Source organism: Gigantopelta aegis, chromosome 4, assembly GCF_016097555.1.
Source record: "Gigantopelta aegis isolate Gae_Host chromosome 4, Gae_host_genome, whole genome shotgun sequence".
In the NCBI taxonomy this organism is placed as follows: Eukaryota; Metazoa; Mollusca; class Gastropoda; order Neomphalida; family Peltospiridae; genus Gigantopelta; species Gigantopelta aegis.
Window position 1 is genome coordinate 23,389,405 of NC_054702.1, and position 13,867 is coordinate 23,403,271.

General features: G+C 37.4%; 2 protein-coding genes across 3 annotated transcripts in view; one reads left to right on the forward strand and one right to left on the reverse strand.

Annotated features, from left to right (window-relative positions):
* Positions 1–13,867, reverse strand: part of LOC121370094 (cilia- and flagella-associated protein 61-like) — a 92,266-nt gene that overhangs the window by 42,292 nt on the left and 36,107 nt on the right. For both annotated transcript variants that reach the window (XM_041495196.1, XM_041495195.1), the window contains exon 24: positions 12,368–12,537. In XM_041495196.1, coding sequence (XP_041351130.1) covers positions 12,368–12,537 — 170 coding nt within the window. The remainder of the gene's footprint in view (positions 1–12,367; positions 12,538–13,867) is intronic.
* Positions 9,441–11,080, forward strand: LOC121370096 (adenosine receptor A2b-like). Its single transcript, XM_041495197.1, has one exon. It carries the CDS (start codon positions 9,639–9,641, stop codon positions 10,614–10,616), a length of 978 nt encoding a protein of 325 aa, XP_041351131.1. The 5' UTR covers positions 9,441–9,638; the 3' UTR covers positions 10,617–11,080.

A 13,867-nucleotide genomic window follows, 5' to 3' on the forward strand; every position in this document is an offset into this window, starting at 1 on the left:
CCAGTAACCCATGTGTAGGTTAGGCAAAAAAATAAATGTCGGTCTCTGGTCAGATCAAAGTTCCATTGATGTGGCTATGCAGCTTTTATTTTTTTAAATTAATTTTTTAAAGTATGGATTACACAGAAAAGGTGGGTATATTTGATACTGAAATAATGGGCATATTTACATTGAAATCAGAATGCACACAAGCACGCTGACCAGAGACCATAAATTTATTTTGTTTGGCCTTACCATAAATTAAGGCCCTGGTCACTTGTAAGTAATGACACACTTATATATGTTTATAATTCCCATTATTATTCCTCTATAAACACTGATATTTTGTTGTCATTCATATCACTGTCCTCGTTTTACTGATACTTGTGTGTGTAATTTATATTTATTTATTTTTATTTTATTTTTTAAATGGTGGTTAAACGAAGTACTTTTCTCGATTTTCTTGATGCACTGATGAACTAATAAACTAGAGTTATTTAATTGATTCTAATGTTCTTATATTTAGAAAATGTGTTTAAAGTTTGCATCTATACATTGCAATGAAGAAAATATTGCATAACTGGGAATTAATTGTCATGATAAATAGGTAAAAAAATAGGTTAGCTATTAAAGAGAAAGAATTCAGGTGACCAGATATTTACATAAAAATGTATATCAAATGAAAACATTAAAGATATTTTATGTTCAAAAAGCTACCTAACTGAATTTCTTCTTGGTTCTTTTGCATAACCAATAAATGTTTTTGTTGTGGGGGTTTCCCACACATTTTCAGTTCATATACATATAGGTCTGCAAAACTATTATTTTTATAATAATTTGTCGTAATTGATAATTAACACTGGGATTAACATTTGATTTACTTGTTTCAGCAAACCAGACTGGCTGAATGAATGATGAACCCACTAAGAGATTACCACTGGTATAACGATGACACTAAAGCTGGACGCAACGAAAGAATAATTTAATCAGTGCAGCATAGTGATGGCATGTTAGCGGTTTCTAACTGCTTTGCACCAAGCAGAAACAAACATGGAAATGTTTATGGTTAAAAATCCAAAATGATTTTTTATTATGACCTATTCAGCTGGAGATGCTATAAAGAATTATCAAATTGATGACCTATTCATGCAGATTGCTTATATGTGTATTGTGAAGAATTCTCAAATTATTGACCTGTTCAGTTAGAGTTACTATCTCTCAAAATATTGACCTGTTCAGTTCGAGATACTGTCTCTCAAATTATTGACCTGCTCAGCTAGAGATACTATCTCTCAAATTATTGACCTGTTAAGCTATAGATACTATCTCTCAAATTATTGACCTTTTCAGCTAGAGATACTATCTCTCAAATTATTTACCTTTTCAGCTAGAGATACTGTCTCTCAAATTGATTGACCTTTTCAGCTGGTGTTATAATGACCTACATATATTCAGTTTGGTTATATGTGTACTGTGATGAAATCTCAAGTAAAGAAATTATTCGCTAGCGATACAACCTCTCAAATTATTGACCTGTTCGGATGGTGATATTATAAACTTCTGAAATTAATAACCTATTCAATTTGGTTATATGTGTACTGTGATAAATTCCCAAATTAAGGACCTATTTGGCTGGTGATATATGTACTACCTTTTAAATTATTGACCAGTTCAGTCGGTGGCATTATGAACTTCAGAAATAAATTATCTATTAAATTGGTGACACTGCAAAATCCTCAAATTAATTATCTATTCAGCTCATGAGATATAGCTTCTTAGCCAGAAATGAAAATGACTTCACAAGGACACAAAATCCACAACGTTCTGAAAGATCTTGTAAAATTGTGTGTTTCTGTGAGCAAAGATCACGGACATGAAATGTTTTAGGTATTGTCAAAATCTGGAATTTCTGGAGAAAAAACCAATGAGGGTTTTCATCTCTGCATATTAATCATTTATTCAGTTGATGCCAATTAAAAAAAGGGTCTTTTTCTCAGTAAACATGATGAGGATTTTCATCTCTGAAAATTAATCATATTTAGCTGATGCCATTAAAAAGTGTGATTACATAATACTCATACCAGCACATAACACATAAGCAATGGATGCCCTGTCAGTGACGTACATCACCATGGAAACCATCATTGGAGTGTTGTCCACCATTGGAAATGCAATGGTCCTGATAGCCATCTACCGCTCACACACCCTGCAGACGATCACCAACTGTTTTATCGGGAGTCTCGCCCTGGCAGACATGCTGGTGGGCATCGTTGTGGCACCTCTGGCTGCACTCAGTTTCATGGGACTGCCGCACAACTTTCTGGGATGTGTCTTCATCAACTCCTTGGTTATTCTCTTCAGCGAGGTCTCAATCTTCGGTCTTCTTGCCGTCGCCATAGAGCGATTCATCGCAATTGTCCTTCCCTTCTTCTACCAGAAGCACATGACTTCCCAACGGGCAATTCTAATGCTGCTAGTGGTATGGATGGCAGGCATACTCATTGCTCTTGTGCCAATGTTTGGATGGAATCTTGGTCCTCAGGAAGACATGGTGTGTGCCTTCACCAGCATTATGGACATGAGGTATTTAGTCTACTTCATCTTCCTGGGATTTGTTCTTGTTCCGCTGGTCATCATGTTTTGCATTTACCTGTACATTTATGCCATCATCAGGCAACAGATGACTAAGATCGCGGCTCTCGAAATCGCCGTTGAGAGACGGAAGAAAACAAGGAAGTTCATGAAGGAAATCAAGGCTGCCAAGTCACTGGTGATGGTACTGGGACTATTTACAGTGAGCTGGCTGCCAATTAACCTTTCAAACATGATCGGTTACCTCTGTGGATCAGCCTGTCGCATTCCCTACCCGTACATAGTAGCAGCCATTCTAATTAGCCATGCCAATTCAGTGTTCAATCCATTTCTGTATGCTTACGGCAACACCAAGTTCATGTCAGAGTTTAAGAAGATGCTCTGCACATGCAGGGACAGTGACGACTTCTCCACAAAGGATCAAACAGTGTCAACCAACGTCAACAGAACAACTCGGAGAACAGAGGACAATCCACAGCAAGAGAGGTTCTGAGAGCACAAACAACTGACAAGAACAGGATGAAAAGATCATTCAAAAGAAAGGAATATTTGTTTAATGATGCTTCAGTAGGGCATTTTGAACTATAGCTATTTAGTGTCTAATATGATCACTTACTTTCCAAGCTAGGGCGGGACGTAGCCCAGTGGGAAAATGCTCGCTTGATGTGCGGTCGGTCTATGATCGATCCCAGTCAGTGGGCCAATCGGGCCATTTCTTGCTCTAGCCAGTGCACCACTACTGGTATATCAAAGGCCGTGGTATGTACTATCCTGTCTGTGGGATAGTGCATATAAAAGATCCCTTGCTACTAATGGAAAAAAATGTAGCAGGTTTCATCTCTGTGACTATGTCAAAATTACCATATGTTTGACATCCAATAGCCGATGATTAATAAATCAATGTGCTCTAGTGGTGTCATTAAACAATACAAACTTTTACTTTCCAAGCTAGCCTTCTCCATTTTATACCGTGTTGGCTTACATGTACATGCCCACCAGTTTGTTTATTGCTTCTCCTCAAGATGTTAGTTTTTTACTTATAAAATATTGATTATTTGTATTAACTTTTAACTTGATGTGCGAAAGCAAATTGAACATTTTTAAAACAGTTTTAGACTACATGATTATGTTTTTGCCACTCTGGCTACCCCTCCTATCCAAAAGCAACAAGAGATTTTTACATGCACTTTCCAACAGGCAGGACAGTGCATACTATGGCCGGTGATGTACTAGTTGTCAGTAATGGGAAACTGGTTGGGATGGAAGAAAATCTAATCTATCAAAAGTGATATAACCTACAATCCATCGCACCCAAGACAAATACTACATGCATATACCATCGAGCTATATGTGAAAAAAAAGTACATACCACAGCCTTTGAAGTACCAGTCACGGAGTATCAGTTGCAATGGTGGGGGGTGGGGGGAGAGTATGTCAAAGGTCTACAATTAATCATAGAACTCATCACACTACAGGCAAATGGATGTTTACACTCCGTCCCATCCTCATATAAAAATGTTTTCTTTGTAAATAATTTCAGTTTTGTTTGATGTAAGAAGAAAAGTAAAAGTGTTTTGGAAATAACAAAAAAAACACCCCAAAACACAACCTATTTTTGTGTCTAACTAGAAAACAATCAGCTTATAAATAAATAACTTGTAGCTAATTCCATATCATGAAAAAAAAGGCATTCCCTGTGGGACGGACAATAGATTGACTTGTTTGCAAAATTAATCAACAGGTATTTTATCAATCTCATGACATAATTGTTTAAAATGTCATCCATGCAATTTTAAAACACTGAAGTCATGGCCCACAATATAGACTAGTGTTTTAAAAAAGAGTGAATATTAAGTTGTTGTTGAGTTTTTTTGGAATGCACAAAAAGATAAAAATTTGTAATGTGATTAACTCAAAAAGTATGTTAGTGTTAAAAAATATTTAAATACCTGCCACTTAATGTAAACTTATTTTTTAATGCTTATATTCAGCCTGTACTTAGATAGAGCCTGACAACATGGGGAAACTGTTCCAAGCAAGATTTAAATAGCATTTCAACATTATTAAAAAAAGATTCGAATGCATTATGTTGGATAAACCACAAGATGCCCCTTCAAATTCTCTCTTTAAAAAACTAAAATGGCCAGCAATGGACAAAATGGTTCAATACAAAGGAGCTCCTTCATAATACAAAATCTTTTTAGTAAAATGCAATCAAACTATGACTTGCACTCCACAAATGAGGGATATCTTTTAGCACCAAAACCAAAAATGGAACACTCCAAAAAAAGTCTTCAGTAATTTAGTGTTGCTGTATGGAACTGACATTAAAAGGACTAGGGGTCTTAATATATTTTTTAAAAATTACTTTAAATACTATTTTGATAAGATGAAATTAAAAAAAATACTGATAGATACTACAAAACAAAGTTGTATCAGCGATAGAAATAAGGAGAATTTTTCATAGTCCACCAGACAAATACATCTAAAAAGCTACTTGTCCAACAATATTTTCACTTGTCCAAATAAATAGTTTGTTTTATTCAAGTACAAGGACGATGTTTTTCATTGCTCAAAATGAAACTTCTTTGAAAATTTTTACTTGTCCACTGGACAACCACCAAGGTACATTTTGTTTGTCTGAGCAGATTTTCACTTGTCAGGACAAACGGACAAAGTGCTTATTTCGAACACTGTGTATAACCACAACACGTGCCTTGTACATTTGGACATGTTGTTATACTGTAATGTAATAGAGAAGGCCACAGGAGAATCATTTTGTTGTCATTGAGTTACCTTCTTTAAATAAAGTAGTATTGTTGCTGTTGTTTTTGTTTTTGTTGTTATTGTTATTATTATGATCAATTTCATTTGAAATTTTGTACCAATCATAAATGAGACATTTATACAGTGAACAAACAGGAACTCTGTCAAAACTGGACAGGTTTCATTGTCACAAATTTTCTAAATTCTAAAACACGACCCTCTAAACACTGGATCATGTCTAAATCAGATAAATATTAAGTCTCCGGTGTGATCCGGTTGAGACAGGTTTTACTGTATGTATACATGTAGTCTTACAGAGGAAACTCGCTACATTTTTCCTTTAGTAGCTATGGATCTTTTTTATGAACCATCCCACAGATAGAACAGCACATACCACAGCTTTTGATATACCAGTCATGGTGCACTGCCTGGGACGAGAAGTAGCCTAATGGTGCCACCAATGGGGATTGATCCCAGACTGACCACTTTACTACTGAGCTATGTCCCACCCCTTGTTTTGAACGGCCGCTAAGTCATATGTTTAATTAACACACACCTTTTGGAAGACATGTTACAGTTATGTTTACATACTGACTCGTTTTTAATCATCTAGTCTTAAACAATTAAAGTTAATATTTGTTTTGTTTGACAACACTAGAGCCCATTGATTTATTAATCATCGGCTATTGGATGTCAAACACTTTATAATTATCAACAAGTGTTGAGAGAAAACCTGCTACATTTGTTCAATATCAGAATGGGATCTTTTATATGTATTCACCGACAGACACTGAGACAGGACAGCAGATACCACGGTCTTTATGTAAACAGTTACAAAACTATGAAGCCAAATTAACCTTATAAATATAGTTTACTTTAGCCAATCAATTCATAAAAATTGGTACTCGTGTAATGGTTTTCTTTATTTTTATTCCATTTTTCTCAATATTAAAAGAAGAAAAAATAAATTTGAGTTTTTCTAAAAATTGATGGTCGGGTTATAGCTAGTGATCACTCCAGTCACTAGTTTAAAAGAGTAGGTTGATGACATCATAACCAAACAAAACAGGAAATACCTAATGCAAATATTCTGACTTACATGTATTTTCAGAAAATATTTATTATCTAAATTTACATTTTAAAAAGTACTGTTTAAAGTTTGTTTATATATACATTACAATGGAGGAAATATTATATAAACATTATTTTTATTGTTGGGTATTGCCATAATAAACAGGTTAGGAAAGAGGCTGGATTTAGAAGGTGGGGTGACCAGATATTTGTATATAAATGTATATCAAATGAAAACATTAATGACATTGATTGATAAAAAAAAAAAAAGTTTACTCCCTTATATGTTGACCCCCAAGTTATAAAATCATATTTTGATGAAAAAATGTAACTTATGAGCGAAGATATACAGTATGTATCTCCCATCTTTTATTATAATGTTGTTGTTTTTAATTTGTCATTAGAGAGACAGCATACATGTAACCCATTTGAATTATTACATTGATTTTAGGACATCATTTACATTAACATAATATAATGCACATGCGTAGGAAGGGGCCAAAACGTAGTGGGGCACATATACATACATACATATATATATATATATATATATATATATATATATATATATATATATATATATATATATATATATATATATATATATAAATACATGTATAAATATATACTCTTCAAAAGAAGAAACGCAAAACCACATTGTCGTAACATTTGGAGAATTGATTTAATTATTGAATGGTGAGTCCGATAATTACCAAATGTTGCAGGATTGTTCACAATTCACTCTAGTCCATTGTGAGTAAGTGATAGGACACACCACCAAGGTCAAGGTCATCTGGAGTCAATACCGGGTGTGGCCTCCGCGTGTGTTGACAACTGCCTGGCACCGCCTGCCCATTGAAGCTACCAGAGTACGGATGACGTCCCGGGGGATGGTGGCCCACTCGGCCTGCAAGGCTGCTGCCAGCTCGGGCAGGGTCTGGGGCTGTGGTTGTCGCTGTCGGAGGCGTCGGTCCAACTCGTCCCATAGATGCTCAATTGGGATCAAATCCGGTGATGTCGATGGCCAAGGAAGGACATTAATGTTGTTGTTCTGTAGGAAAGCCGTTGTGAGACGTGCTGTGTGAGGCCTGGTGTTGTCATGTTGGAACACTGCGTTGGCGTTGGCCATAACTGGAACGATGTGTGGCCGGAGGATCTGGTCAATGTAGCCCTGTGCATTCAGGTTGCCCTGCACGTGGACCAGGTCAGTTCTGCCAGTGTGTGAGATGGCTGCCCACACCATGACACTACCCCCGCCGAATCTGTCCACTTCCTGCACGCAGTTTGCCGCATAACGTTCACCACGACGCCTATACACGCGACATCTTCCATCATGACGTTGGAGCAGAAATCGGGACTCGTCACTGAACCACACCTGTCTCCATCGCAGTTGAGGCCATTGTCGATGAATTTAGGCACCACTGCAGTCGGAGTCGACGGTGTTGTGGTGTTAAGATGACACCTCGAACTGGACGTCTGGCACGAATTCCTACCTCACGTAGGCGGTTCCGTACGGTCTGGTCGGATATCCTGCGCAAACCTGGTATTGCTGCGGCTGTGGAGGTGGCAGTAGTCAATCGTTCCCGAAGGTGGCGTACCCGGATGTAGCGGTCCTGCCCGGGGGTAGTGACCCGTGGTCGACCGGATCTAGGGAGGTCACGTGTTGATCCATGTTGCTGGTAACGGTCCCACAGTCTGGAGATGGTGCTTGGGGACACATGGAATGCCCTGGCAACGGCCGTTCTGGATTCGCCTGCGTCTAGTCGGCCGATGGCATTGTTTCTCTGCGGTTCACTGAGACGTGGCATGTCCTGGATTGTCAACTGTCGGGCAGATACAGAAGCCAGGCAAGCGAACACCCTGCACTTTTATACTGTCGGTGTTCATGTTGCACGTGCAGACAATGCACGTGCAGTGGTGACATGGTTTGCACGTGGCTGCGTTTTTGCGAATATTCACATTTTGGAACTTTATTGTACAGTAGCTGCGTTTTATCGAATGTAACCGTGGGAATGTGTTTGGGACATACAATGACCTTATATTCACAAAGCATGAACCGGTAGGAAACATAAAATCGGAGTTATAACCCATTTGTACCCTTTTGCGTTTCTTTTTTTGAAGAGTATATAAAAACCATCGCTGCTGCTAAAAGGGATGGGGGCACATGCCCCCTTCCCCCTGCTTCCTACGCCAATCAAGTATACAAATTGAAATGGGTTAACTGAAAAATCTTTTTGCATAATCCTTAAAAGTTTTCCACAAATTTTCAATTCCAATAGCTCTGTAAAACTATTGTTTTTGTAATAATTTGTCATAATTTATAATCAACACTAGTTCTTCAGGAATAAATAGTTGTATTTAACTGGGTTTAACATGTGATTTACTTGTTTCAGCAAAACTGTTCTGATGAAGACTGGCTGAATTAATGACGAATCCCACTAAGAGAGATTACCACTGGTATAACAATGACACTATAAAGGTGGAAATAATGTCGGAATAATTTAATCAACGCAGAAAGTGATATAGTGTTAGTGATTTCCAACTGTTTTGCACCAATCAGAATTGGGTGGGTAATAGAAACATCAGATGACAAACACAAAACTGAGAAATGTTTACAGATAAAGCTCAAAATGATTTTTGATTTAGCTGGTGATACAATGATGAGTTACAAATAATCAATGACCTAATCAGTTTGGTTTATACACTGTGAGGAATTCTCAAACTATTGTCCTATTCAGCTGGCGATACTATCTCTCAAATTACTCATTTTTCAGCTAGTGATATTATGTCCTTCTGAAATTACCTTTGGTTATACGTGTATTGTGGACATTTCTAAATTAAAAAGACCTATTCAGATGGCGATACTACCACTCAAATTGCTACCTGTTCAGCTTGTGATAATCTGAAAGAAAATTAATGATCATTCAGATGGTGACACTATGAAATTCTCAGTTTAATCATCTATTCAGATGATAACATTAAAAATATATCCTTTCTAATTCAAAGATGAAAGTAACAGTAGATTTTAAAAATCCAAAAAACTAAAGAGTCCCGGAAAAGTAGAGGATTCAAATTAGCTTTTGAACAATAAGTCTAGAATTTTCTGGAAATATTCTGAGGATTTTTATCTCAGCAAACTGATCATCTTTTCAGCTGATGCCATCAACAAGGTGGCCTTTCCACGGTAAACTTGATTAAACAATACTCATACCAGCTGACAGCACAAAGCAATGGATGCCCTGTCAATCACCTACATCACCCTGGAAACTATCATTGGAGTGTTGTCCACCGTTGGAAATGCAATGGTCCTGATAGCCATCAACCGCTCACATGCCCTGCAGACAATCACCAACTGTTTCATAGCGAGTCTCGCCCTGGCAGACATGCTGGTGGGGATCATTGTGGCACCTCTGGCTGCCCTCAGTTTCGTCGGATTGCCGCACAACTTTCTGGGATGTGTCTTCATCAACTCCGTGGTCATCCTCTTCACTCAGGTCTCAATCTTCAGCCTTCTTGCCGTCGCCGTAGAACGATTCCTGGCCATTGTCATTCCGTTCTTCTACCAGAAACATATGACTTCTCATCGAGCGATTCTATTACTGGTGGTAATATGGATTGCTGGTATTATCGTCGGTCTTGTGCCGATGTTTGGATGGAATCTGGGTCCTCCAGAAGACATGGTGTGTGCCTTCACCAGGGTCATCGACATGAGTTACATGGTCTACTTCAACTTCCTGGGATTTGTTCTTGTTCCGCTGGTCATCATGTTTTGCATTTACCTGTACATTTATGCTATTGTGCGGCAACAGATGATCAAGATTGCGGCCCTTGAGATCGCTGTTGATGGACGGAAGAAAAAGAGGAAGTTCATGAAGGAAATCAAGGCCGCCAAGTCGCTAGCAATTGTACTGGGACTATTTACAATATGCTGGCTGCCAATTCATCTCGCAAACACTGTTAATCACCTCTGTGGATCAGGCTGTGGCGTTCCCTACCCATTCATAGTGGCAGCCATTCTGATTAGCCATGCCAATTCAGTGTTCAATCCATTTCTGTACGCCTACGGCAACACCAGGTTCATGTCAGAGTTTAAGAAGATGCTCTGCTTGTTCAAAGAGAGTGACAGCTTCACCACAGAGGACCGCTCAGTCTCAAATATTGTCAACACAACCAGATCAGATGAGAATCCACAGCAAGAGAGGTTCTGAGAGCACAAACAACTGACAAGAACAGGATGAAAAGATCATTCAAAAGAAAGGAATATTTGTTTAATGACGCCTCAGCACATTTTGAACTATGGCTATTTGTTGTCTAACATATGATTTTTTTAACATCCAAACTCTCCTTCATTTTATACCTTGCTTGCTTATACGTCCACCCACCCCCCATCCCCCAATTTGTTTATTTCTTCTCCTTTTATATGCACTTTCCCATCTGCACGAGATTACGTACTGAGCAACATCAATCAAAACAGTACATACCACAGCCTTTAATGTATCAGTCATAGGGCACTAGCTATATTGGGGGGGTGGGGTGTGAGGGAGAGTCCACTGAAGGTAATTATAAGCCTACGACCCATAGCACTACAGGTAAAATTATTATTAATAGACATAAATTTTTACACTGATTTCTTTTTAACATTAATGAACAAATTCAGTGACACCAGCTTGGGTAAAACTGGTCTATTCTAGCTGTTTCAATTATTTCCAGTTTTAAAAGTTTTGTTGATGTAAGATTAAATATATAAAAAATAAATTCTAGTTCTTTATATTCGAAGTACATATACACGTTCACTGACTTTGAAAGTAGGAAGCCAGGGCTTTGGATCTCAATAATTTAGGCACAAAAGATAATATTGTCTTTTCTGAGTGCAGGAAGGTTCGTTTATATAGTCCTGTATTGTCATTAACAGCTACTGGAGAGTTGTCAACATTCACAAATGCATTTGAAGTTATTTTTAATTACAGTTGAATTCCGTTGGCTCGAACCCCGTCGGTGCACGAAAAAGTGTTCGACCCATCGGGTAGTTCGACCGAGCCATTCGGTCAACAACATGTAAGTGTAAATGTAACCATGGGACTTCGTTTTTGGTTCGAGCGTTGCAGTCTATTCAACCTATCTGAGTTCAACCCAACGAGATTCTACTGTATATATAATTAAAACTTAATATTTCAGTGATTTAGAGGTGCAATATTTTGAGATCAGCATGTTTGTAGTTCATTTGGGCGTGATTATTTTGGGCATCTGTATTTTGCACACAATGTGTACTGCCTCGACTTTGATGCAGTCTAAAGCCCTGGAGGCTGTAATATTTGAAACTTTAGGTAGGCAGCTATAGCTACAGAGTGTAGTGTGGTTGTCTGTGTGTGTGTGTGTGTGTCTGTCTGTGTGTGTCTGTGTGTGTCTGTGTGCGTATGTGTGTGTGGTGTGTGTGCATGTGTGTGGTGTCTGTGGTATGCATGTGGTGTGTGCTCTAGTGGTGTTGTTGAATACAATTTTTTTTTTTTTAAATCAAAGATCAAGGGCAGGGACCATTTTTAGGTGGTGCTAAAATCTGGAATTCTGGAAAATGCCTGATGTTGTTCATCTCAGACTCTTATTTAATTTAAATATTTATTTCCACTATGTACGTACATATTCATGTATGTTAGTGGACATTCTTACTCAGGAGATGGTGTGTCTATATTAGGACCTCTTCTTACATAAACAGAGGATAATAAATAAGTTACCAGTTATTATCAAATTTATATCCCGAATGAAATAATTTTCCAAAAAGCTAATTTAAAAATCAAATAAATACATTTCTTTTTTAAAGAGCCTTAATTTTTTTATCTTTTTTTTGGCAAACTGAAACCTGAATATGGCTACAAATTTCCAGACCAAATTTGCTACATTGCTGATAATATTTTGGGCTCATATTAAAACCTGAGTGATATTTTAAAATTTTAAATCAACCAACCGCTATTCCAACTTCCTTAGAGTTGAAGTTTGCGTGAGTCCAGGGCTCAGCATGATATTTTCGCTTGAATTTTGTCAGAGTCCCCGCTGCTCGGATTGCGACATCATTGGTGTGGAATGACGAATCGATCACCAGTTTACCATCATACACCAGGCACGCATCGTTGATAGCTGAAATGAGGAAAACCAACATATAGAAATCCCATACAAAGAACCAACATAACCAACTGAAATAAATTTGTCAAGTAGAGAGCAAAAGTGCGAGAGTGAGAGAGAGAGACAAACAGAGACAGAGACAGAGACAGAGAGACAGACACAGAGAGAGAGAGAGAGAGAGAGAGAGAGAGAGAGAGAGAGAGAGAGAGAGAGAGAGAGAGAGAGAGAGAGAGAGAGAGAGAGAGAGAGAGAGAGAGAGAGAGAGACAAAAAGAGAGAGAGAGAGACAGACAGAGACAGATGGAGACAGAGATTTTACAAATACACACACTTATTTATTTATTTATTTATCTATTAATATATCAGAAAAAGTACATTTATGTTGTTAGGAATGCTTTACAATATACAATGATACCCTTCTAAACCAGACTAAGTGAAAATGTCAGTTTACTGAAGTTTTCAATTTTTTTTGTCACATAAATCTATTCTGTATTGCTGTTTAAAAAGTGACAAACCAGTAAAGAAAAAAGTCATCCACAAACTGTGTGAATCGGCGAAGCCGTTCTCACATACATTTGAATTTAAAATTTTTTCATACAACAGAAATAACAGACAATACTTATAATTAAATTTGAAACATACTTACTAATAATAACATTAAAAGTTCATATTTTATTTTGAATTATTCTTTTTGTTAAAACAATAACGCCCAGTAAGACAAATTACCAATATAAAATGACATCATCAGGTACATGTGTATGATGTTCCCTGATGACGTAATTTTTACATTCATCGAGAAATGAAAAAATTCCCATTGCTAAGGCTGGACCAATCGGATGACATTATATTGTAACGAATGTAACGGAAATTTAATTATTCAACTGTGAATTAAACTGTTCATTTTGAAAATTAACATATTGTTCACCCAGCATTCAAAGAATTGTACTTCTGCTTACTCTTAATCTTGTTAAATAAATGCTGTGGGGGAAAAAAAGGTTAATTCAAACGATGGGAACACAGTGAATTCAGTTCATGGATGCTTGTTGGCCACTGGCATGTGTGTGAAGGGATAGTAATGACTGTTAACGTGACCTACATGTAACTCAACTGACAACAAAGGTCTGAATACACATAAAACAAAACAAAAATCCCCAAATTCAATGCTTGCTGAGGGTCCTATTTTGAGCGCTTTGACTTTGAAAGTGAAAAGTATTATCAGGAATAGGGCACAAGTGATCATACATCAGGAATGTGATGGTGAAATTATCTACTAAACTTCAAAAATGGCAAAAACCCAGTTATTTTGCAACAAAATATCAATTATTACATGAAATTATTTCACCAAA